General features: G+C 43.6%; 2 protein-coding genes across 4 annotated transcripts in view; one reads left to right on the top strand and one right to left on the bottom strand.

Moving 5' to 3' along the window:
• The window catches only part of PYGL (phosphorylase, glycogen, liver), a 30,850-nt gene extending 19,126 nt beyond the window's left edge, over positions 1-11,724 (top strand). For all 3 annotated transcript variants that reach the window (XM_018558381.1, XM_018558380.1, XM_018558379.1), the window contains 14 exons: positions 281-363; positions 1,085-1,228; positions 1,318-1,410; positions 2,896-3,042; positions 3,921-4,084; positions 4,826-4,940; positions 5,033-5,134; positions 5,331-5,478; positions 5,910-5,968; positions 6,629-6,770; positions 8,447-8,654; positions 9,473-9,607; positions 9,800-9,866; positions 11,488-11,724. In XM_018558381.1, the coding sequence (XP_018413883.1) occupies positions 281-363; positions 1,085-1,228; positions 1,318-1,410; positions 2,896-3,042; positions 3,921-4,084; positions 4,826-4,940; positions 5,033-5,134; positions 5,331-5,478; positions 5,910-5,968; positions 6,629-6,770; positions 8,447-8,654; positions 9,473-9,607; positions 9,800-9,866; positions 11,488-11,688 (1,808 nt within the window). In that variant the 3' untranslated portion in view covers positions 11,689-11,724. The remainder of the gene's footprint in view (positions 1-280; positions 364-1,084; positions 1,229-1,317; positions 1,411-2,895; positions 3,043-3,920; positions 4,085-4,825; positions 4,941-5,032; positions 5,135-5,330; positions 5,479-5,909; positions 5,969-6,628; positions 6,771-8,446; positions 8,655-9,472; positions 9,608-9,799; positions 9,867-11,487) is intronic.
• Positions 11,725-13,560: 1,836 nt separating this feature from the next.
• ABHD12B (abhydrolase domain containing 12B) overlaps positions 13,561-26,320 on the bottom strand; it is a 61,227-nt gene continuing 48,467 nt past the window's right edge. Inside the window, exons 11-15 of the mRNA XM_018558363.1 lie at positions 16,993-17,072; positions 15,836-15,918; positions 15,551-15,629; positions 15,326-15,447; positions 13,561-13,582 (exon numbers count right to left, since the gene is read on the bottom strand). Of these exons, the coding sequence (XP_018413865.1) occupies positions 13,561-13,582; positions 15,326-15,447; positions 15,551-15,629; positions 15,836-15,918; positions 16,993-17,072 (386 nt within the window). The remainder of the gene's footprint in view (positions 13,583-15,325; positions 15,448-15,550; positions 15,630-15,835; positions 15,919-16,992; positions 17,073-26,320) is intronic.

Here is a 26,320-nt window from a genome sequence, read left to right as displayed (position 1 = left end):
AAAGATCAGGTCTGAATAATCCAGATGGTGCTGTGACATATTAATGACAATACTATTAGCCTTTGCTGCAGTATAACACAACCATTCACTTATGGAAAGTAAAGAATGGAGTTCTACAGTCGTGTGCAGAGGTGGTCCATTTGTTTCTTGTAGGATTTCTGTTGTCATCTTGATATTGGTATTGGGTCTTCCTAAAAAGTGTGTGTGTGTGTGTGCGTCACTCTGCGTCACATAACAGACAGCTCAACATTTTTTTTTTTTTTTTGCTTTTGCCTTCCAGTTAATGTTGGTGATTACATTGAGGCTGTATTGGACCGTAACCTGGCAGAGAACATCTCTCGAGTGCTCTATCCAAATGACAATGTAAGCGGCCTCCTATTACATGCTCGGTCTATTTCTAAGCTGCTACAGATCTAATATATTTGTACATTTCCTTCCTAAAACTGTGAAATTGATATGTAGTATTCTGCAATATGATGTAAAATAGGGAAATGCTTCAAACACTTAACAGAAAAAAACTGCAATTATGAAGCCTGAGTGCATTATATGATGTTGAAGCTGAACTCCTGGTAGACCTAAAGAAAACTATTTTACAAAAAGCTACCTTTTTTTTTTTACTTACCCAAAAAAAGCTAAAGACATTTTTAAATGCAGTTAGTGTGAGTATCTGATTGGTCTTGCTTTATTTTGCCTCTTATAGTATGCTTTAGAGCAGTGTTGTGAATTGGGTTAGGGAGGGTTGCCAATGTCCACCCAATGGGTTTGACACCATTGCACAGGTGCTAACAGATGAACACAAGGATGGCCTTATCAGTTTGCTGCTGCTCGTTGATTGTCCAGTCAACAACCTGGGGGTGTGTCCTTGTCCAGTCTGTGCTACTATGAGTGGGTATCAAGGCTGTGTAAACAGAATTAATATCCCTTTGCAGGTAAAACAGTTTAAATTTGTGTATTTAAACTGAGCATTTGGCTGCTTCCGTCATATACTCAGTTTTTTAGCATGATGTGAAATGTAAAGATGGGGAACATTAATGTAAGTCTTATATCCTTGAGTTTCAATACTTTGGGGGGTTTTTTTCTGCAGTTTTTTGAAGGGAAGGAGCTGCGTCTGAAACAGGAGTACTTTGTGGTAGCTGCGTCCTTGCAAGACATCATACGCCGTTTCAAAGCCTCCAGATTTGGATGCCGGGACACAATCCGGACTGGGTTTGATGCTTTCCCAGAGAAGGTACAATGAGCTCTCATTAAATGCTTCTAGCACTGCCTGTATGGAATTGTTTGCCGTAGGGATTGATCTGCTGTACTTCTATCTTTCAGGTGGCCATTCAGCTTAATGACACTCACCCGGCATTGGGAATCCCAGAGCTGATGAGAATATTCCTGGATATAGAGAAACTTCCATGGGAAAAGGTGAAGTCACCCACCTTTTACAAAGATTAGAGAGAAGGGAAGTTGCCCACCTCTACATTGATGTACAGTAATGGCAAATTGCAGGTTGTAAACTGCAAACTAATGTATGAAGAGTTTGTGGAACACAGAAAATGGGGGGGGGGGGGGAGAGAGAATGTATAGCACCATAATTTTACACCATTGCCAAGGTGCATAAAGCTGTTTCAGGCTTCTTAGTCCTCATTAGTGCAAGATATGGCTTTATTGGCACTATGGTGAGGGGCTTGTGAGTCCAGTGGCACAGTACACCCATTTAGGTCTGTGAGGTAGTGTAAGGGGTTGTAAATGGTTTTGGCTTACACCATTTGTGTGCTTTTGACCACTATCTATAAGCTTGTTGGACATCCCATTTCAAACCAATGGACCGTAATATTGAGTTTGCCCATTCTTTGCAGCTTAAACAGCCTCTGCTTTTCTGAGAAGGCTTTCCACAAAATTGAGTGTTTATGGGAATTTCTGCCTATTCAGCCAAAGAAGCATTTGGAGGTTGGGTACTGATGGATGAGAAGACCTGGTTCACACTTGGTGTTCAGTAGGGTTGAGGTCAGGGCTCTGTGCAGGACACACGCTTCTCCATACTGAACCCATCAAGCCAGGTCTTTATGAAGCTGGCTTTGTGTATAAAATAGATGCCACTCTTGCATGTGTTGCTGTATTATACAGGTTATTACAATGCAATAGTGTGGTCCTTGGTTGTATTATAAAAAACTGTGTTCCCAGGCCCCCACCCTGTCCATACATGTGCAGCCAGGATACTGGTAATGTAAAGACTGCAGGACACCTAATAAAATGGTGCATGGGAAGCTCTGTGGTGATTTCTGGGAAAAGCAGAGAGCCAACTGCATATAGAGTAGCAGTGATTTGGGCTCACCGGTCTTTGGCACTTCCTTGCACTAGGCTACGGTGGGCAACATCAGATGCAGCAGAATGTCTGTTTGGGTTGAAAGCTCCTGAATGTAGACAACTTGTGTATAAAAGGCCGGTCACATTCAATTTACACCATCTGGAATCCAGCTGAAACTTTAGACTTCGTTGTAGAACTTTGTGCCGTGATTAAACCTATTAGGTTGTTTGTCTGTGTTGGGGAAAATTTCATCACCTCCTGCCCCTTGAACAGGGGAAATGGGTACAAAAATTACAAAAAACCTGACTGAGGTTTTAAACCTTAAGCTAATTACTTGTAAAGTTGTGGGGAAGGGTCAGAACCTCTATTAGGTTTTCATTGCTTTAGGTGTCCCTAGTGATAAACTCCTTCTCTCTCCTTGTGTGACAGATGGGATTCAGAATTTAGTTTCTCCAGCCACAGCAACTATTTCATTTCTGCTGCAATTTTTGGAGTGTGGGATATTGTGGTGCTGTTAAGTGGTCACTTTGACATTTTGTAACTCCTAATGCTAGGCCCTTTTTATTTGTCTCATTGTCCTTTTTTTTGATGTGCCCTCTTAGGCCTGGGAAATCACCAAGAAGACTTTTGCCTACACTAACCACACCGTGTTACCTGAGGCTCTGGAGCGCTGGCCAGTGGACCTGGTGGAGAAGTTGCTTCCTAGGCACCTGCAGATAATCTATGAAATAAACCAGAGGCATCTGGATGTAAGAAATTCCTCTCATCCTCATAGTCGTCCTCACAGAATCATCACTTTCCTTTTCATTTAAAGCAGAACTCCAGGCACAAATACTCTTTGTGACCATTGAAGAATGGGTTTAAAAAGGATATAAATCTACTTGGTGTGTGAAACAACTTGGCTAACCACCTATTACCCTAAGTAGTGATCGCATCGCTATACTGTACATAGCCTGAGCAGAGCTGTGGGAGGGGCCAAGTATGCTCCACCCACTACAGGCTGCCTGCAGAAAACTACAGTAGGGGGTGGAGAAAAGACCAGTTGCCCTGCACAAGGAGAGAGCAGCAGTCATTGGTCTTTATTACAGGAGGGGATGGAGTCCAGACCTGTCACCCTGTACAAGGAGAGAGCAGCAGTGACCGGTCTTTATTACAGGAAACTCCAAGTTTCACACTGGTATATTGCACATATCTGGGGAAAAAAATACAAAGTTCAAGGAAGAATACACATGTCTCTTGAATTTCAACAGTTTTTGGTTATCCTGGAGTTCAGCTTTAAATCTCACCTATTGGAAGCATGGTGACAGATGTTGTTGGCTTCCTTCTGGTTGTCTCTGGTTTCAGTTCTTGAATTGGAAATGGAACGTGTATCCAACAAAGGAAACACTCATTGCCCTATACATGTTCTGTGTCTGTACCTTTTAGTGTATTGGCATCAAATAAGTGACAGCTAGTCACCTTGTGTTGCTTGGCAGTAGTTTGGAAGTGGAGGCCAATAATTGTGGTAACCCAAACTAGTACTGTCCATAGCAATTCCATCTTGCCCATCTGCTTGACCATAAACAAACATGATATTTAAAACCTAACACTATTAAATCATTAAATCTAATACACTTTTGTATTTCAGAGGATCACCTCCGTCTACCCTGAAGACTTGGACCGCCTCAGACGCATGTCGCTGATCGAAGAGGATGGCGTGAAAAGGATTAACATGGCTCACCTGTGCATTGTCGGCTCGCATGCTGTCAATGGAGTGGCCAAAATCCACTCAGACATTGTTAAAACGCAAGTGTAAGTTCAGAAGGCTTTGCTATCTGCATCTTTATAAGGGTGTGTTCTTTCCTTCATTTTTGCAGCTGTATTGGGCTATTTTTTAGAAAGTAGGACCAAGGGGATAGTTCAAGACCTAAATAGGTTTACAGTATGTAATTTTGTATTTGGAATTTCTTAAACATATTTACCACTTTATCCTGAACTGCATTGCTTAAAAATTGCCTTGCTTTATGAAGCTTGTTGGCTCAAGCTGTAATTGCAGAGTGACTTCCCTGCTTGCTGTGTAAAGATGGCTCCGTACAGACTTGGAGACCGTCTTAAAGCAAACTGCTTCAGTTGCCCATGAGGTTTTGGGAATCCTGCGTCACTGGTGCACCCTGTACTAAATGTTTTAAGATTTGCATAAATGGTAACAAATATATATTTTTCAGTTTTAAAAAAAGGTATACCAGGGGTAGACTACCTTGGCACTCCAGCTGTGATGAAACCACAAATCCTATGAGGTATGACTGTTGCCGGTCTTGCAATGCCTCATGGGACTTTTAGTTCCACAACAGCTGGAGTGTGGAGGTTGCCTACCCCTGACATATACCCTCAAAAAAGAAAATTGTCAAAACTGACCAGAAGCTAATGTAAGGTAAAATAGCTTTTACGATGGTTGCCATACTTGTTATGCCCACTAGGTGGCTGTCTTTAGACTGACTATAGAAATGGATACATTGATATGGTTTTTATATTCATTTTATGGGGTTTTTCCAGATTCAAAGATTTCAGTGAAATGGAGCCAGACAAGTTCCAGAACAAGACCAACGGAATCACACCTCGCCGCTGGTTGCTGCTGTGTAATCCGGGTCTTGCAGAGCTCATAGCGGAGGTAGGTTTGCAGTCTTGAATTGACCCTATCCTTTGTCCAATCAGACTTTTAGTTGGGCTTTAAATAAAGCTGGCTGACATCTTGTATTTCAGAAAATAGGGGAGGGGTATGTCAAGGATTTGAGCCTGCTGACCCAGTTAAAGAAGTTTGTTGATGACAATGTGTTCATCCGAGACGTGTCGAAGGTGAAAGAGGTAAGTTGTGTGGATTTATTTGAAAGGCCAGTACAAAGAGCTGTGTCCATGTAAGACATTTGCTAAACCTCTAGCGAACAAACAAAATTTACTTCCTAATCTGAAGTTACTGCAATTGCTAAAGCTGAAATACCCAACAATGATTGAGCCCAACCCAGAGGTGGTGGCTTATATGCAACTATTGTTTTGGTTCCAGGAAAACAAATTGAAGTTCATTCAATACCTGGAGAAGGAATACAAGATGAAGTTAAACCCAGCTTCCATGTTTGATGTGCAAGTGAAGAGGATTCATGAGTACAAGAGGCAGGTACTCAACTGCCTCCATATCATCACTATGTACAACCGTGAGTATCCCACATGTTCCTGACAGTTTTTGTCTTGGGTGGCTTGGTCTCCATTGCTAGAGTTGTCTCCATTGCTAGAGTTGTCTCCAATCTCCCTAGGACAGGAAGTACTAATGCAGTCACATCTAAAGACTGGTAAGCTGCAATATATTACGTTTATGTTCTTGGATTTAGGCCCCAGAAATTCCTTTTATAAAACATTGACACGTAACCCCAGAGCAATTTTAGCAAACAAAATTTGTTTTAAAACGCAGTTTGTTACAGGTTCTCTGTCTGGCCCATATAGATGAATTCAAAATTAGCACGTTAAGGCCCCTCCATGCCACAGCTCAGCAGGTTTATACCCGGCATCTTGTATTTAATCTAAATTATTCATTACATGGGTAATTAAACTTCTTCCATTGTTTTTTTTTTTTTTTTTTATTTCACAGGTATTAAAGAGAACCCCATAAAGGAATTTGTTCCAAGGACTGTTATAATTGGTGGAAAGGTAACCTTGTGTGTGTTGTATTTGTCTGTGTATATAATAAATAAAATAAAAAAATCTATCTTTTTATACAATCAAAGCCTCTTTGAATAAGAACCATTTGTACGTATTCCTTTACCAAGCTGGCTCGGCTTGGTTGGATTTTGCTTGTTTCACAGGAATCGGCCAAAAGTCAAGCAAACACCACCCATCTCCACAAACTTCAGATAAATAATTGAAGGTGCTGGGTGGAAGCCAATTGGCTACATCCACTATTTGGGGTATTCGGACACCCCCCACTCCCCCTGTGCAAGCTGTCAGACTTTAGTAGACAGAAAGGGAGATTCCTTCATCTGTGCTGTTTAGAGTGGATGAAGCAATCGGGTTGAATGAGAGAAATCTTTAAAAGTATGGCCAGCGTAAGACTTGGTCCCCTGGAATTAAAGTGCTCACCTGTTGCTGTGTCATATGCTACATTTGCCTGGCATGGCACGATGCAAGCCCGAATTGATCAGCTAGAGATCCCTGTTAAAATTAAATGAATTGCGTTTACTGTAGTCATAGCTGTTTACTGTAGTCTTGGCTGTCCATGAATGAGATGCTTGTCCCATTGCTGTAAAGGAAATGTTGGTCACATGCCTAATCTGTATTTTTAATCCAGCATTCCCTTTTCTTTCATATCAGGCTGCTCCGGGGTATCACATGGCAAAGATCATCATAAAACTCATCACGGCTGTGGGGGAGATTGTGAACAATGACCCCGTAGTGGGGAACAAGCTGAAAGTCATTTACTTGGAGAATTACAGAGTCTCTCTGGCAGAGAAAGGTTTGTTCTAGAGCCGCTGAAAACCTTTGTAGAATCGTCACACAAAATCATCCCTGCATAGCAAACTCTTTCCTTTACACCACTTTGTTTGAATTTGGTTTTAGTTCTCATAAGACCCTAAAACTATAACCTTCCACCCCATCCCCATGATTGCATTGTGATCTTTGGTGCACTCCAAACCTTTGAACCTCATTTGACCTTTTTTTTTTTTTGGTGGCTTAATGTTTGAAATGCGTACCAGAGCTGCATTAGTCACTCAGTGTTACCGGGGTCTGCATAGGAGGCTGCAGCAGCAGGGGCGTATTTACCGCGAGGCAAACTAGGCGTTTGCCTAGGGCGGCACCCTCCGTCGGGGCGGCTGCTCCGTGGAGCGGCAGGGGGCTGTCTTGCCTGGGGCAGCACAAAGTGTAAATACGCCGCTGGGCTGCAGTTGGTATTTCCACATAGGGGCTAATTTAGACCACAGCCAATTAATACCAACATGTCTTTGGAATGTGGAGAGAACTGAGTACCCGCAAGAAGCACAGGATTAACATGCGAACTCTGTGCAGATAGTGTCTTGGCCAAGATTCGCAGCCCCAATGCTGCAAGGCATAAGCCGTAACTCCTGTGCTGCCTTAATTATATCCCTCATATTAGTGAATGTGGTTGGTGTTTTGTATGAATTTAGGCACACCCGTCATGTAAAATTATTTGAGCGGCCATTGCCAACTAGTTTTTGATTTAGGCTTCAGTGGCATCATGTATATCCATACTGTTCTACTTGGGGAGTCAGATCTGAAAAAAAGCAGTCTTGCTGTCAGACGTCCAGTTCTTCACATGCCTGTTCTGGGTCAAGTGTTCACCCAACAGTGCTAAGCAAGAATAAGGATGATGGCACAACTTCAAAAACTAGTCCACTAGAATAGTTCTTACCTGGCAAGTGAACATTGATTTTTATAGATTGTTTTTTTAAAGGTGCATTCCATGCAGAACTTGGATGGAACCCATCCAATACACATGGGGGGTGGGAGGGAGTCACAGCCTTGCCTGCTGAGAGCTTCTGTGAACCTGACTAATAGTTGATACTACTAGTAGTCTGTAGTTGTCCAGTGTGGTCTATACACACAGGTTGCCAGCACAGCATTATTGCTTGATAACCTGTTTTTAATGTCAAGCTCCAGGCAAAATATTTTACTTGGGTTAAGATGGAATTGGGGGAAGTATTGGATCCTCTCAGGTTTTACATAGGATGGCTACAAGAAAAAAACATATTCGTTTTGGAGAGGTATTGGAAAGATTCCAGCGAGGACAGAAAATGCAAGAAGTCTGTGCAATGGGGACAGATGCACATTTTTAGTGAAGTGAAGGGTTAAAATGTCGTTGTGTAGCTGTATGTGCATGCTTGGCTCGGTCACAGCCCCCTCCTCCGCTACTTGCACAGGTGACACAGGAACAGTAATTGAGGGAAAATCTCCCCAATGGAGTCGCAGACAAAAATGAACACCTGACAAATGTTATCTTTACTTCACTTTAGCCAAAATAGACAGCTGTAATTGGTGCTTTAAAAATGCATATCTTGACATACACATGATGGCCATTCTGAGAGTGAAGGTTCATTGATGAACCAGATTTATTATTATTATTGCATACACTTGTTTGTTGAAGATCTTTTAACTCTTGTATTGCACTGACAGTGATTCCAGCCACAGACTTGTCCGAACAGATCTCCACAGCGGGCACTGAAGCCTCTGGCACCGGGAACATGAAGTTCATGTTGAATGGAGCACTAACTATTGGTACCATGGATGGTGCCAATGTAGAGATGGCAGAGGAGGCCGGAGAAGAGAACCTGTTCATCTTCGGCATGCGAGTCGATGACGTGGCTGAGATGGACAAAAAGGGGTACTTTGTTTTCACTGTATAGTCCAAACCTGAAGCTGTTCTCCAACAGTGCTTGACTTTTTTTTTTAGGTTGTTGGGTGGTTGAAGTAATTGCTATGGATGGTGCTGTGGCTGAACCAGAGGGGAAGATACGAAGTGACCAGTCACTAGGTCTCCTTGAGAAAGGGACCCCGCGAGGCACTGAAGCGTCTCTATTCTTTTTGACTTGCAGTATGTGAACGGAAGCGTCTCTATTCTTTTTGACTTGCAGTATGTGAACGGTTTTCACAAGAAATGTAATACACTATGATTTGGAGTGCTGGTGACTTTGTATCTCAATGTTTCCCAAGTGTGATCTGTACCACCGATCATAGGTCTTTACCTTGGGCAGTAAAGAGCATGTTCTAGTATTTAGAGAGATTAACTTCTTTACTTTGCCACTTAGCTTTCATTCTTGGCTTTCCAGTGACAGCACTTTGTGGAACTAGATCACAGTGCAGAGGTGTACATTGCCACGGGCTTTGGTTGGCATTCTGTACAGCATGGCACCATTATCAAGCGTCGGTGGCCTCTCTAAAGATGTACAAAGACAGTTGTGTGCACACTGAGGTGGCTAAACTTTTCACAAGCTACAGTAGTATTAATTATCTGTAGTTAAATGGGAAAGGTCGTACGCTGTAGCCCCAACTTTAGGAGGCATTGGTTTGAAAATTACTGTCCTCTTCGGAGTTTAGATTTCTCCTGCCTGAGCATTAGAGCAAAGGTTCCAAGCAAGTAGGAAGTTATATCTGCTATATTCAAGTGCATCTCGTTTCATTTTGTATTTGTTACCTCTCCAGGTACAATGCACGAGAATACTATGAAAAACTTCCAGAGCTGAAGAAAGTTATTGACCAGATACAGAATGGCTTTTTCTCTTCCACAAAGCCAGAGCTCTTCAAAGACTTGGTCAACGTGCTCTTCAACCATGACAGGTGAGCAACAAGTGTGGTCTAGGCTTTAGCAAAATGCAAAGAGTTAAGCCATAAGTTTTCCTCATCTCTGAGTTTATACCCTATGATGACATTTGTTATTTCGGGAATTTCCTGTTGTGTGCACAATAGATCTCTCATTTTCTGCTGCTGAAATAACAAACTGTTTCCATGATTCTTTCTGCATTTCTTTAGGTTTAAAGTATTCGCAGACTACGAATCCTATGTGAAGGCCCAGGATAGAGTTAGTGCTCTGTATAAGGTCAGTAACACATGGAAGTGCAGGGGGTGCACAGGGTACAGCTGTGATTGAGCCCATGTAGAATTGCTCCTCAATTCTCTACCAGCTATGTGCTCCTATTACATTCTGCACAGCATAGAGCAACTACTTCCTTTCCATCACTACAATTTGGAGAACTTAAAACTATACCCTATTTTTTTACGGGAGCAGGACCTAACACTTCAGCAGTGCGATGTTGCACTGTATGTTTTGTTACACTTACTATTTTCCATGCTCTTAGAATCCAAAAGAGTGGACCAGAGTGGTCTCACCCAATGCATGATAAAGGCAGATTCTGGGGAAAGGGTGAGGGTTGTAACACCTCCCTAATATACTACTTGAAACATTTTAGCTATAGATGTACTTAACCCCATAAGGCCCCTATCGCTGCTGATGGCCTCCCTTTTTTTTCTCCTTTTTTTTTGCACACGTGATCTAATCCACATGTTAGGCCTGAAAATGACCTCCATCCCCCCAAAACATGGTATGAGTAAATAGATGCCCAACATGCCCAGGTTAAAAATTGTGTGCGGCTGTGAAACCAACAAGATTCAGTACCCAAAAAAGCCCATAGACTCTTTAAAGCCCCTACAGGTCATCAGTTTAGAGATGCCAATAATCATTGGCCCTAGGATTATTGCTCACTGTGGTGTGCACGGCGATACCCAACATGTGTAGCGTGATCTACGTTTTCGCACATAGTCGCACCCGAACGTGTGAATGTGTGCTCGCAGGGGCAAGTGGAATTTTAAAAAAAAATTTCCCCATGTGATGGCATATTGGTGGTGGCAGGTCATCTTTAAGGTGACGGTCCAAAAGACCCCTAGTGTCACCTTTCCACTCTAAATAAGCCATTTGTAGTGCACATCACACTTCAATAGCTTATTGCTCCGCATCAGAAGCTGAGTAATGACTGCTCGGGGACCGGAAGTGATGCAATTCACGACGTGATGCTCCCGATCCCAAAGAGCGGGGGAGGAGATCTGTAACGGAAGCTCCCGCTCTCCTCCACAGCTTACCGCCGACATCAGAGATGCCAGGCCCGCAGGAGGAGGGGCAGCAGAGCCCAGGAAACACAGCGTGGGCAGCGGGCGCTTTTCCAGCAAGGGTGCTGCCAGAATCTATTCTATTGTAAAGCCGACAGCCGGCTTTACAATTGTAAACACAGTCCCGGCAGCTTAAACGGGCCCGCTGCCTATGATGTACTGTGTACATCACTGGTTGTTAAAGATGAAGTGAACAAAAAAGTTGGGTAGATGCCTATGGTCTCCCTGCAGATCTTTCATTACTGACTCTTGGTAGGGGTGGGGGCAGGGCTATGCTATCATGTCAGATCGTCTAGCAAGGAGGACAGTGAGCAGCACAGTGACATCACCAAATCTCCCAAGACTAGCTGTCAGAGGCAGCAGTGTCTTAGATCTCAAACTGCAGATGCGCAGCATTGAGTCTGTAGGCACAGGAGTGCCTAGGCACCCTTGCATACCAGTTCCCTATACATTTAATTCAGGCAATCAGAAGCTAATAAATGCCATGCTTTCTTAGACTGAAGGTTCAATGTTACATTGTATGTTTTTGTTACGCTTACTATTTTCTTTGCTCTTAGAATCCAAAAGAGTGGACCAAAGTGGTCATCAAGAACATTGCAGCATCTGGAAAATTCTCCAGTGACAGAACCATCAAGGAGTATGCCCGGGACATCTGGGGGGTAGAGCCCTCGGACATGAAGATCCCACCACCTAACGAACCCCGAGATGCTGTTGAGGATGTCAAAGCTGCTGCACCTGCTGCAAAGGCAAAGGCTTAACCAGGATCTCCTGGGTCAACGGCAAGAAGGGCGCAAACCACAGTTAACAAATTGCCACCAATGGGATGATAAAATAATGGAGCGGGGTACAGGAACACATGGCAGCCAGGCTGGTTTGAGTTCACTGAACTAGATCCAGCAAAATTCAAAGGCTTGCTATGGGTTACTGGACTCTGCACATTGCTCTTTGCCTACAAAGCTCTTGGTGTCAAACTTGGGATCTCAAGTGGGGAGAACTTGCTTCTGTATCCCTTTTGCTGAACACATTCTTTTTGCACTGTACACATGCCAATGTAGAAGGTTTATACAGATTTTATGCATCAAATCAGTTTTTCTTTCTGATTAATGGTTACCTGTTTCTGTCAACTAGTTCTGCTCATGTATCCTCTTCTGAACAAAATGCCTTTCACATCTATTCTGTGCTCATATCTGGAAAATGTTTACTGATCTTCCCCAGACATTAAAAAGTGTTTATACATATTGATGGTGTGTGGTTGAGATTATTGAATGTGATCCTTTCATGATCCGAGGGCTATGAAGAATAGATGCCCGGAGCAAAATCCTCAGCGTTTCCTTTCTAGCATATCTAAACCCAAAAATGTTTAGCTAGTGATGGCTGAGTAACTTATCTTTTTGTTTTAATCCTGGGAATTACACACTTCTGTCCCTGGGTGGCTAGGCTCACTTCTCCACTATCTATGAAAGAAGCCCTGGTTCCACTAAGGCTGGACTCAGGTGTGCCTTTCTTCATCTCCAGTGGGAATGCACAGATACTATTTTTTTTTTTTTTCCAAGACAGAATACCGGTCGTAGAGGTACAAATTGGCTTTGTGGGGTCTTGTGGGCGGCAGAAGTGATGTTAGCAGTGCAGCGTGGTTCCCAAGGAACGAGATGTGCGGCCATGTTTGTAAACTGGCGCCATGGTTCATCGGAAGGCTGCCGGGGTCCCCAGCAAGTGCAGGACCTCGGGCAGCTGCTTCCATTTCAAAATCTAGAGCACTGGTATCTGCCTTTTTTAGTATCGGGGCATTTTCATAGGTACTCGTGAAAATGCCAAGTATTGGCACCACTATCGGTGCATTCCTAATTTCCAGTACATTGTGGATTACTAGGACTAATAGTTTACACAAATCAGGTTCTTTGGGCTTTCTCTTCAGTTCAAAGAGCAGTGATTGGGAGTATCTAACTACAATTTGTGCTTTTTTGCATGGCCATGCTTTACTGAATGGTAATGTACATTTATTTTGATGGGAAGCCAATAAAGAGTATATCTAGTGGGTCTTGGGTAGCACTAGTGTTCACCACTTCGGTTTCATACACCTGAATACTAGACATGGCGGCTGGAAGCTCAGGAAGAATCTATATAAAGACCTATCCAACAAGATCTTTTCACACGTGAATATTCAGATTGGCAGAATGTTGGGAATTGTTTAAGAACATCTGGTGTTGGCTTATAGATGCCCTGTCCTCATGTTGCTTTTCTGCTACAAATCACACTGCCTAAACACATTGAGTAATGATGCTGAACAATAATCTTATTTTGGTTTATTTACTGCCAGGCATAAATCTATGGATTGGAGCTAGAGAACATGGTTCAGTGAGTTTCCTTGTGTACTGCTGATCGTTTTGTTTCCTGTTCAGATCAACTGTCTCCAAAGAACACGTTTTTGCTGCCCTGGAATATACAGTATACAGGTGGCTCCAGGGGATGCACTGAATGTATTGTCAGTAGTAACCTATCCAGAAGTAATTCCACAAGGATACAAAGCATCACATTTTATTCCTGGACATAAGTCTAAGCAATATAGGTGAAAAAAAAAAAGTAACAACGTATATCCCTCTTTGTTCATGGCATCCCAGCATGTTACAGCTTCAGATGTTGTTCAGAAAAGCCCTGGGAGAGAATATCAACAAAATATTACTTTCATACCAGGAGTATTGTGTCGCCACTGTATCTATGCACTGGCTTAGAGTTCATACTTCAATCTGCGCTAGAATGAAACGCACACTGGACAGTGAAGGAATAGCAGAATATGGGTGAACCAATGTATGTAAAATGTTCAATTTTACTTGTTGCACTTCTTAACGAATATCCAATGTAATGTGGGGTGCTTGCAGTGACTGCGGATGGTGCCACCAGCATCAGCAAACATGTATAGATATCACCAGCACATCAAAAAGCCTGAAGAAGGGACCCTCTGCGGCCCAGAAAGTGCTTGTTTTATGACGAGGATCTTCAATAAATGAACCTTTTGTGATCCTGAAAGGATTTTTGGTGTGCTGGTAACATCTATACATGTTTGCCAATGTATGTAAAGCTGCACTCATTGCCAGGACCTGGATGTAAAAAGTTTATTCCCAGGAATCTACGATGTTACAAGCAGAACAAGAGCCACAGGCACTGATGGGTTCCACCGAAATGGCTTAATCTTAGAAACAGATGAGTGGAGTTAGTCGCTCTGCTCTTTCCTCCTATTAGAAGGTTCCTTCAACATATTGTAATTGCCAGTCATGCTGCATTCAAAGATCAGTCCTGCCACTTCGCTTCCCAGTACGATTGCTGCTGCACAGTGGATTTTATAAGACCAATGCAAATTCAAATTAAGGAGCTTGCACTAATTGTATTTAAAAGAAAAGGATTCAATATTGTATACAGAGATGCACTATTTGTATCTTCTATAGCTGCCTGGGCATTCACCTTTCTTTTGCTATGGGCCTATGAAAGTAACAGACTTTGACTGATTGTTTGTGGAAGCAATCAGACTCGTGGTCCTGCCTTTTAGCCAAGATCACATGACCAGCACAGGCTGTAGTTTTTTTTTTGTCAGACTGTACAAATTGGCCATCATTGTAGAGCCATGTTTGGCCAAAACAGACCCAGTAGGGCCATCAAGGGTAAAAAAAAAAAAAAAACCCAGTCCCAGTGTGGTCACCAAGGGTGATGGTCAAAGCAAACATACTGGGACCACCAATACATGAATTGTAGTCGTAAGCCATGTTTGGTCAGAACAGACCCAGTGGGACCTCCGAAGGACATGATAAAGTCGTATGGTCCAGGGAGATGGTTAATGAATGCTGCCTTTTGCAGTCAAATGCATATATTTCACCAGTTGTGCAAGTTTGGCCTACTTCTTGGGCCTAAGCAAAGTTTTAGGGTCACAAATAGATCTATAGAGTACTGGTTGCATCCATGGAAATGCAAAACCGCTTTAAGGTCGTCCATAATCCACAAAGGAAATAGAAATGTGTAAAAACAAAGCCTACGGCCTGGTTAACACCTGGGCGTTGTACAGCGCGTTCCTACGCTCTGTAAAACGCCCCACATGTGAAAGCCAATGATTGCCTATGGGCATGGTTCCCACCTGGGCGTTTTACAGCGCCTAGGAACGTGCTGCAAAACGCCCTACGACCAAAGAAGTACAGGTGCTTCTTTGGGGCGTATTTGTCACGTGTATCCATTGGGATACAGCCAGGTAGCCCTTGGACATGCAATTTTGGCGTGCGTTTTTTTTACTGCGAATCGCGGTAAAAACGTATGGCACGAAACGCGCATATTCGATACGCCTAGGTGTGAACCTAGCCTAATACATGAGCTGCAGAGTGATCAATGTGACAGATTTAGACACAATGTACTCACCAAAGCTTCTCTGGCAGTTTGGGGTCTTTATAAATAAATTTGTGTTTGTAGCCAAGCATGGCGGGGTACAATATCAGGATCACATCCCTGGGATGACGTGAGTTTATGGCTATTTCATGGAGCTGAAAAAAAAATGTTAAAACCCAAAATCATTAACAACAAAAGCTGAAGGCCTAACTGGAAATCAGGATTATAGGATGTATAGGAACGTCCTAATAAACTCACCTCCTTTCCCATTGACACGGGAACTACATTGTCGTCTTCTGCGTGCAGGATCATGAGTGGGCTGGTCATCTTTTTAACACTGCGTGACAGTGAACATTAAAAAAGGGAAGTCCGTTATATTTCTGGCTAGTTACACAATAAAACAATCAGCTGACCATTCCTATTCTCTCCTAGAATTATTGTTCTGATGACGTTGTTAACAAGATTGTGGACACCATCTTATTGAAGAAGATGGGCTCCAGTTTAGGTTTCTATAAAAAACAAACAAAACCAAGATAAACTTACTTTTCATCATTGGGAAACACTTGATTGCTCAGTGCAAAGGTGTCCAAGAAAAAGTATTCAAATCCGGGGTAAATGTGGTAGATCTGTCAGAGAAAAAAAAAATCTCAGAGTTATCACATGCTGGAAAGTCCATGAAATATCCCCAGCAGGACACCACAACACGGCCACCACCAAGTGACCGGAGCCTTCTAAAACTGAAAGTGGCAGCAAATAATAGTAGAAAAGGCAAATAATGGTGTAAAGAGCAAAACTAGGGCAGGAATTCAGCTCTAAAACCAGTATATAAGGTTATTTTTCTAATCTGGGGGGATGAATTATAAATCCATCTAGTGCTGAAAATGCCATGTGTATAGCTGGGCGGATGATTTATAAATGATCCTCTAAGTGTGTTAATTCCTAGCTTTTGGACAAATGTTATATTTCGTTTTGGATAGAATGTAATCCAAAGGTGCTAACCACTAAGCCACTGTGCTGCCCCATTACATATGCACACTCTGCTTTCCATCCCACTAACACTGACAGTAAAAGTACACTCTTGGCAGGAGGTTCTGACCCTGGCATACACTTCCAAGATGCCAGTGCCAATATACAGTCGCTTGGCTCAAGTCATACACAGGGTTAATATGGAAACAGTACAATATATGGCTGCAAGTTTGTAGACACATGACAATTACACCTATATGATCTTGTTGGACATCTCATTCCTGAACCAAGGGCATTAATATGGAGTCCCCAACTTAACCTTTATGTCTATACCAGCCTCTGCTCTTCTGGGAAGGCTTTCCACAAGCAGTGAGGTCAACTACAGATTTTGGATGAGAAGACCTAGTTGGCAATCACCATGCCAATTCATCCAAAAGGTGTTCAGTAGGGTTGAAGTCAGGGCTCTTTGTAGGAGACTCTTGTTCCCCCACACCATACTCATCAAACCATGTCTTTATAGAGCTGGCTTTATACACAGGGGACAGTCATGGTGGAACAGAAAAGGACCAAGCTGTTACCACAAGGTTGGAGGAGCACAACTCTCTACAATGTCTTTTTATGAGATAGGATTAACAACCCCCTTCACCGGAGACACCTGAACTCAATTATTTGGACGGATGCCACATACTTTTGGCTTTAGTTTTATTTTGTAGTTTTATGCATCTGTCACAGACCTTTCCGAAAGGGTGATAAGCTCCAGCATCCCGGATGTTGGTATACGGGGCCTCCAGGATCACCGCGTCAGCTGGATTCCCTTCATGAGGACAAATCATTAACAGCAATGGCAAAGTTCACAAAATGGATCCAACATTCCTATGACATATGGTGATACGACGGCCCATTATAAAGAACGAAGGGGAGTTTTTAATTTACAATCCCAGCTTGAACCTCATTATAACTAATGAGATTATTAGAGATAACACATTCTGCTGAATGTATATCGGTATATATGATTCATTTTGAAGCTGCAATTGTGAACTTCAATCATTTTTAGAAGTGACAGGTTAGTAAAGCAAAGACATTTTAATATTTAAAAGTAAAAGTCCCGTGTCAATGGAATTAGCACAATGTGTCAGTGATTACCTACACCAGAGGTAGGCAACCTTGGCACACCAGAGCAATTCCCATCATCCCTCTGCCTCTGAGAGTCATGCCTATGGCTCAGAGCCTTGCAATGCCTCCTGGGACTTGTAGTTCCACAACAGCTGGAATGCTGAGGCTGCCTATGCCTCGTTTAGAGAGAAAAGCTTCTTCTTTGTGCCCCTCTGAACCTGGTTTCACTTTAGCTGAACTTCAGAGACTCTAGGGCTATGCCCCACCCTCTAAAGCTAGGTTCCGCTTACTATCTTCCTGTCCAATCACAGTACTTCATTGGCTAATAAAGGAAATCTCATTGGATGGGAGTATTGTGGGTTGCCTGTGCAATAAAGTGGGGAAGTCTATCCTTATGGGCCGGTTCACACTATATCATTGCACTAATGGCACGGTTTCCATGCGTTCAGTGCATGCTATTGCCCGAAACAATGCATTGCACACTAGATGCGCTGTGTTGCACTTCATTCTAAATAGCACACCAAGGCAACTCCCAGTGGGTGTTGTGGTGCATTACAATGCACAGTACCGCACAATCCACAGTATGCAATAGCATACACTGTGGTGCTCTGCGGTGAAAACAATTGCATATGCTATTTCTTTTTTTTGCACCTCAATGCACACTATTGCAGTACTGCACATTTTGGATCTCCTGGGCTTGTATATCCTTTACTTTTTTAGCCCTCTTTCACACAGGAATCGGCCCTCACGTACAGCTCCGTGCTGCGTGCAGGGCCGTACCGAGCAGCTCTCGGGAAGGACAGGTGCTGCGTTTGATTAGTAAGCAGCCCCCGTCCTTCTCTATGGGACTACGCGGCCGTACACCCCCCTATGCTCGCCCGCCCGCCCTGCACGTCCGTGCGGGTGAGCGTACTCGTAAGTGGACAGGATGGATCCTGTCTGCGTCCGAGCCAGGAAACACGCACCCATACGTACCTGCACTTGAGGTGAGCGTAGGGGGGCATACGGCCGCGTAGTCCCATAGAGAAGGACGGGGGCTGCACACTAATCACACGCAGCACCTGTCCTTCCCGGCAGCTGCTCGTTACAGCCCTGCATGAATGAGGGCTTAAAGCTTGACTTGCATGACAGGTTCTCTTTAATGTGAAACTGCTGTTTGATCAAGTAAAAAAGTTATTTTCTCGTGTGATCTGAAATCTGGCTGACTTTTCATAACGCACTTTATTATTATTACTATTATTTATAATATTTTGTGGCTAATGAGTAATATATTTACCCTTTATGCTTCCAGACAAAGGATGAAGCTCATTAATACAATGAAACATCAGCCCCGTACCCAGAACCTACCCGGTACCCAGAGAATGCCCCCAGAGGCAGACCGGATTTCCATGGCTGCGGGCTTTCACCCATTCATATAAAAAAACGGAATCTTGGGTCACTCCGGCCTCGCTCGGCTCACCGGTGGAGTCAGCAAAACCTATAAAAAATAACAGGAACAGTGAGGACACACAGATATAATCACCCGGACACAAATGGGGTTTTGGGGGGGTCACAGACCTCTGTAGTCGAGCGCCAAGACATGGAAGCCGGCTTTACTGAGAACCTGCGAGAGATTCCACCACAAGTCAGGATGACAAATATCATTGTAACAAAGGGAAATTTATTAATCTCTGATCATTCATTTATTTTATAGGTTTTTCTGATTTTCAATAAACCTGTATTCACCTTCATCAGTTGTACTCTGTGATCCACGGCCCTGGAGGAAGATAGAAAAAAAGAAGATGAGGTCTGTGCGCATATGAAAAATGAAACTTTAAATTTTACACATTTGATCTAAGTTACATTAAAGGTACGGTCACATGACACACCTAAGAACATGAAAGATACATTCTAGAATAAGTGGAAATTTATTTAACAGAGTACTATGGGGTAAGTGCTTTTCCTCATAGTTCTCTTTAGGGTCACGGGAGAACATATACTAACCTCCTCCCGTGACCCAAAGCTCAGTATGTAGCGAGCTGTTGCCCGCTTTACACTGAGAGCGCTGCAACCGGGACAGATCCTGACAATACTCAATGGATTCACCCAGTTGCATGAAGGATAGCGGGCTCTGCCAATCTAGAGGCAGAGCCAGCTGTGCCCGCCCCCTCCCTCTCCGTTCCTCCACTCAGGCCTGGAGGATCGGAGAGGAGAGGGGGGAATCCCTGCGGGCAGCGATGACTGACAGTCACTGCTCACTGCAAGGAGACGATCGGGAAGTGAGCGGATCGACTGCATGTTTCTGCTCACTTCCCGATCTATAGAGCCGACTTGTGATAGCATCTTTGTCACAGGTCGGCTCTAACTATGAGGATGAGTGGAAATCACTCACCTCATAGTTCTCCTTAAAGGGGAACTATGTTTTTAATTGATGTTGTTGCCTTCCTGTTTCATTGATACCCACCCCATCCATTTCTATGCGTGTCACGGCAACAGGAGGTGAGGGAAAATCTTCACATGGAAATAAAAAACAGACAGAAAATTTCCTCCAGGGGGGGGGGAGTCATTTTTTTATCTTTTTTGGAATCTGCAGCTTTCATTAAAATAAGATTCCTGTTCAGGCACTTCCTGTTATAGGGTGACAATGCTTTGTCCTGTCTCATAAATGTCCACCTTTCACAAGCACCTCTGATGGAGATGAACCTGGTCTCATTGATAAAAGGCGAATATAAAGGACAGAATGCACAGACCTGAACTCTCCGTTAAAACTCCAACCCAGACCGCGGCACTATATGTGAAAAACAAGTAATACAGCGATGGCGGTCTCCGGTTATGCCAGATCAGCCTGTAATCACCTGGTTCCCCCATTGCCATGGAGATAAATGATAATTGGGTTGTCATCTGCGAGAGAGTCTTCAAACCAGCGGCGGTCCTTCCCTCTCGCCTCTTCCCCCCTGCTGGCAGGCACGGTATGCCTAGGAGAACAAATCTTCGTGATTAATATGCATCAGATGAGTACAACAGACGTGCGTCTCCTCTTCCTCATCGCGATAAACCCACCGCAATAAAAGAAAATATCATTAAGGGAAATCGTCCATGAAGACACCCGTAGTGCTCAGAAACCGAGTCCTGCTAATTAACCCCCATCAAGATGATGTCTTATAATGATACAAATATTTGTTTCCTGGAAATAGATTCATAGAAAAGAATTTCATTGTTTGAAGACAATTGACTCAACCCGATTCCTCCGCCAGTAAAATTACGAGGATTCCCAATCAGTTCTACGAGACAAGTCAGAGAAATATACAGAGACAAATCCTGCAACAGTAAGGCCTCATTCACACTTCTAAGAGTCGGCCCGTACAGATCTGTGCTGCATGCACAGGCGTATCGGGCTACTCCCGGGAAGGACAGGTGCTGTATGTGATTGTACGCAGCAGCCTGTTCTTCTCCATGGGAGGACCCGGCCGTATGCTCATCTGAACTGCAAGTCTGTGTGGGTGCGTGTGTCCGTACTCGTACCCAGACAGGATGGATCCTGTCTGCGTCCGAGCAGGGACACCTGCAACCCGCACGGACGTCCAGTTTGGGTGAGCGTAGGGCAGCGTACGGCCACATACTACCATAGAGAAGAACAGGCTGCTGCATGCAATCAGGCGAGGCACCTGTACTTCCCGGGAGCGGCCCGATACGGCCGTGCACGCAGCACAGATCTGTACGGGCCGACTCTTAGAAGTGTGAATGGGGCCTAACAATCAAAGAGTCATTTCTTAGATTTCTTTATTACATTGTAAAGCGCTGCGCAAACCGCTATATAAATCCTGTATAATAATGATTTCTTTATTGTCCTTTCAAGGGACACAGGAATTCTTAGACTGTCGGGTTATATTTTGAGACTTCTCCAGGACAATCTGTACTGTTTTTCTACTTGGATTGATCAGTAAAGTTTGGCTGCCTTGTTTCATTTTAAAGATGAACTCAAAATGATTATTAACCCTTGCAGTGGGGCTACCCTGCACTGCAAGGGTTAACTGCTCATTCAGGTACTAAAATAAAAAGGTTATACTTACCTGAACCTCCGAGCCGCCTTGTTCTTAGGTCAATCCTTCCAGCCCCGCTCCCCTCCATTGCAGCGGTCTAAGGTCCCTGAGTCATTACATCCTATACGCAGTATAGGATGACCCACCTCCCGGCTTTCTGATTGGCCAGAAAGCTGACTCGATGGCTGATCAGGAAGCCGGGTGACGAGTCATTACACACCATTCAGCTTCCTTAATGGGACTTCCGGTATCGGTATTTGGTATTGGTAAATACCGGAAAACAAAATATCAGTACTCGTACTCAATACCAAAAAAACAGTATCGGTGCATCCCTACTTATAAGGTCATACCTGTGCTCTACCTCCCTGTAAGCATGTTTACAATGTTAGACTGACAGCACTGTGAGATGGAGGGGAACCCTGGTGCAGAGAGCTACCCCTTCTAAACTTTCAGTCCGACCACTCACCAGACTCCGATGTTCACCTCTTCTTCGGACGTCAAGTAAAAATTTGCGGTGTGGTTCAAGAGTTCTCCGGGATTCTTCAAGTCCACGAAGAAAGGAATTTTTACTAGAAAAAAAAAAGAAAAAAGTTCAATAACGTGGGAGGAGCAGAGCCCGAGGGGACCCGAACATGGCCACGGCCAGCTGTTGGATTGAGACAATTCTCATATCCACTACTCACCCATGTTTAAATACACAACTTTGCCTAATATTGCCGGGAAGAGCCTGATTATGAAAGGGACACATATGTAAATGACCACAAGGGCCGCGCCAAATGTTTTCAGGAAGAACAACCATTTTGATTGGCTGGAAGAAAAGAAGAAACATTCATCATGAGATCCGTGAAAAAAATACCTATAAATGTAATATACAGAATGATATTTAGGTTAGTAGGGGAACAGTTAATTGAACATTCACATAAATTTGACTTTGATCTCTTGTCTATGCGGGGACCCCAACTGAGTTGGTTGGCCACCCATCAGCAGGAGCCATTGATTGGATGGGTAAGAAACCTCCTATGGTTCACAATTGTCCCCCCTGGTAAACTAAGACCAGCCTTCGGTTCTTGGCTATCCACTCCATTCATAGGCCTAAAGGGTAAATAGAATTACCCTTCCAATCTCTCCCCCTCTCTCTCCTCTGCTATACATACCCTTAGGCAAACGCTCCTTCGCCTCCACTGGTATGGGTGTACTATGTGTACCCCGTACTGCCGTGTAGCACAGCCATTCACTCTGGATTTTAAATTTCATTTGCAAATGGCGAGCACTCATTGGTCAGCCCTGGTGCTTAGTAGTGATGTTTCTGGGCTCAGTGTGAGCCAAGGCCGCCCAAGCCCATGCAAAACACCCATCCCCTCTGGTCCAATCAGCTGCAGCCAGGACGTTCCCCATCTCCAGCTACACATATCAAGGGGCGTGAAAATGCCCCTGCGGCAACTGATTAGGCTGGGAGGGGTGTGGGTCACTGACAGTTTGCAGGGCCATGGGCTCTTAGTTCACACCAAGCCTATGCACATCACTAATGCAAAGTGACTGGCTGTCCAGGCGTTTAGCAGTGTCACATGAGGTCAAGCATGAAGCCCTCAGCTATGTATTACTCTTCAGACCATAACTATCTTCATTCTCATTTCACTTGCTGCATGCTTGTTCTGGGTCGGTGATACACAAACTATTGAAGCTGGATACAGCCAGAAGAAGGTGACTCATAGCAGCTTACCTATTATTCTTCTTGAGCATACTTTTGCTTTTTTTGGCTGAACAAGGGAAGATTATAAACCTATTATTTAGATAGAATATAGTAATAAGATTCACATTGCCATCTGGGTCACCTGGACAGGAAGTGAAGGGAAACTACACACAGGCAGCAATTGAAAAATATTCGACTGCTAATTCACTGTAAGCAAATCCTTCATATATTCAAATATTCAGCCACTAAGCACGAGTCATTTTGGTCAGAGAGACAAGTTTAGGATCTGTAGTACTATTTAGGAATCTGTCATGTCGGAGGGTCTGATGAGAGGTGCAGCAAGGACGTTCCCTTATGTATCTCTAACATCCAATCAGCATCCTCCTGTCATCCCTCTATTGTCATTAAACGCTAACAAATCTAATAGAACTGCTGGGAAAATGTTTCTCCTTCAGAAAATTTCTATCATGAGGTTGGTCACATGGTGGCCGGCCCGGGATGTATCTGTAGATAGTTTTATCTCTTACATTTTCTGCTGAGTTTACATGTAGTCATGTGAGGACAAAAATTTCAGTGCACATACGCACAAGGTCAGGTCACAGTCATACCCTCCAAATGTTCAGGGTATGTGGTCTGGTATGGTTCAGAAGGTGGGGAAGGGGGCACACGTTCACTGCCCCTTCATTTCCTTGCCAGCCAGACTGCATGTCCAGATAAGTGTCTGTTATGGGGTTTTTTACACACTTTTAATTTTGGGGTCCCCCTCATCCAGGCATACAGTCTGTGTGGCCAGAAATATAGGGGGCAGCAAGCATGTGTCCCCATGGCCTACCAAGTTGCATGCCCTGCAAAGGAAAAAAAGGGCATAGAGTCCCCCTTTATAAATACATTCTAGACCCTTATTCAGGCCTACAGGCCGACTGGCCAGGAAAGGGGGGAAGAGTTAGTGTTCGCCCCCTCCACTTCTAAACTATACCAGGCTACATGCCCTCAACATTGGGAGGGTACCTAGAAGCGCCACGGTGATCATCTCCTGATGCTTTCCCATCCCAAAGGACAGCTGCTCGGCTGGATGCTCAATGTTAACAAACTGACCGGAACATTGGCTGATGTTATTGATCGTACAGTATATTGTCACAACCATGTTCGGTAAATGACTTTACCTGGGATCCTGCCGGTTGGTTGACAATGAGACACAAGCCAGCAGGCGGGAAGCTATAATTTAGTGACAGGAGTGATACCACCACTAAATGAATGACTACAGGCTGCAACCGCCAGAGGATCAGGTACGTGGGCAGACAGGATCAGATACATGTGCAGACATTAAAATCTGGCTACTTCATTCACCCATCCTGCAAACCAGCTAGGTTCATGTTGAACTCATAGTTGGCCTGATCTCAACACTCATCCCTTTTAACAACTGAGAAATGTTGGATTCCCCATCACCTTCTGTCCAGCAGATAAGGGTCACCAGGACAACTGGAAGGGGTGAAGTACTGGAATTTTGTATTAGTGGCAGAGGGGAACAGGCGATGAGGGTAAGTTTAGGCACCAGAGGCTGACGATTTGGGGGTTTAGGTCTTAATTTTTATGACAAATTTATTTTAACCCCAGCCTAACCCTTACCCAAAAGCATGCAATTTAGGGTTCATGGAAATTTAACAGAGCCATCAAACATTCGGTTTGACTTATTGTCGAAATCACAAAGCAGTTGAAGACATAGAATGGAGGCTGCGATGGAGCACAAGGAGATGGGATCAAAATTCAGAAAAATCCAATCCCTTTCAATGAAACTGCCACAGTTTTCCCCATTTCAACCCCATTTTAATTCAATCGGTTTTAACTTCACAATCAACCAAATTTGGGGGGTCAATTAATATTGCAACTGGTGATTGCTTTGTTCAATTAAAATTGACTGAAAACTACCATGTGAATGTCCAGCTTCACCCAACCACTCAACCCAACCTCTTAAACCAACCACTCATCCCAACCTCTTAACCCAACCACTCATCCCAAATACTGAACAAAAACACTCAGCCCAACAATTCAACCCAACTTCTTAACCAAACCACACATCCCAAATACTCAACCCACTCACTCAACCCAACAACTCAACCTACCACTTAACCCAACCCATCAACTAATTTAAACCAAATATTACCATTATGAAAGAGAATACTATCAAATCAATAATATCACCCGTAGTCCATCCAAATGTTCTGATGCCACACAATTCACACTGCCCAAAAACTCACAAAAACTGCCTAGACTGTGTTAGTAAAAAAAAACAAAAAACATTTTGGCATTAATGTGATGTTTTCCAACTCTCTGTAGTGGTCACTGGTATTTCTAGCACTGATACACAGAACAAAGTACAGATCAATGAGATGATATAACAATCAGCTGTTTAAACTCCATGATTCAAGGTTCACTCACCGTGTATTACTCCTCGAAGTCCGAGCCTGCTTGTGTGAGACTCCCCCATAGTCTTCCTGTGGTCCTCTCCCAGAGGTCTGTGCTCCAGGACCCCCTTTATGTGTCACCCTTTTCATTCTGTCTGGAGCTGTCTGAATACTCTGGCAGTGCTGCTATGATGACAGACTCTCCACTAGGTCAAAGGATAACACATATCTTCACTTCCTCTGTGTTTATGGCTTTCACATGCAGATCATATATTAGTCTGCCGGGTCCTAATGACCACACCCATTCTAGAAACCGAAAGCAGAACCAAGCATGCAGAAGAAATCTTGTCAATTAGAAATTGGTTTTGGTTGCTATGGGGAACGGCTGCACTTCTGCTCTAGATTCCTTAAATGAGTAAAAATGTTACTGGATTAGAACTAGAACACGAGCGAAACAGAGCTGTACCCCATAGTAATGAGTCTCTAGTTTAAAAGCGTAGTCCACATTTTGCAAAATTGTAATAAATGCACCCGCATTAATTTAAATGTTTTATTTTTAATACATTTTTGCATTGGAGCCTGCAGAGCATCGCAACTGTGATCAGTGTGTTGCGGGTTAAAGAATAAAGTGTTAAAAATCTGGAAATGTGAATGTATTGCAGAGATGTACTGTACATGCTGTTTTGTTATGTTGGCCAGACATACACATAAAACCCCCCCAAAATATATAAGACATTGGTTATGCTCCCTGGTTCAATCTAGTGGCCAGAATGCCACGGTATAGGTAATTCCTATGATCCTCTGCTCCACCTAGTGGCCAGAATTTGGTAAGCAAATG

Source organism: Nanorana parkeri, unplaced genomic scaffold (genome assembly GCF_000935625.1).
Source record: "Nanorana parkeri isolate BGI_ZX_2015 unplaced genomic scaffold, ASM93562v1 scaffold335, whole genome shotgun sequence".
Classification (NCBI taxonomy): domain Eukaryota; kingdom Metazoa; phylum Chordata; class Amphibia; order Anura; family Dicroglossidae; genus Nanorana; species Nanorana parkeri.
The sequence above is the reverse complement of the archived record's forward strand: the minus strand, read 5'-3'. Positions and strand labels throughout refer to the sequence as shown.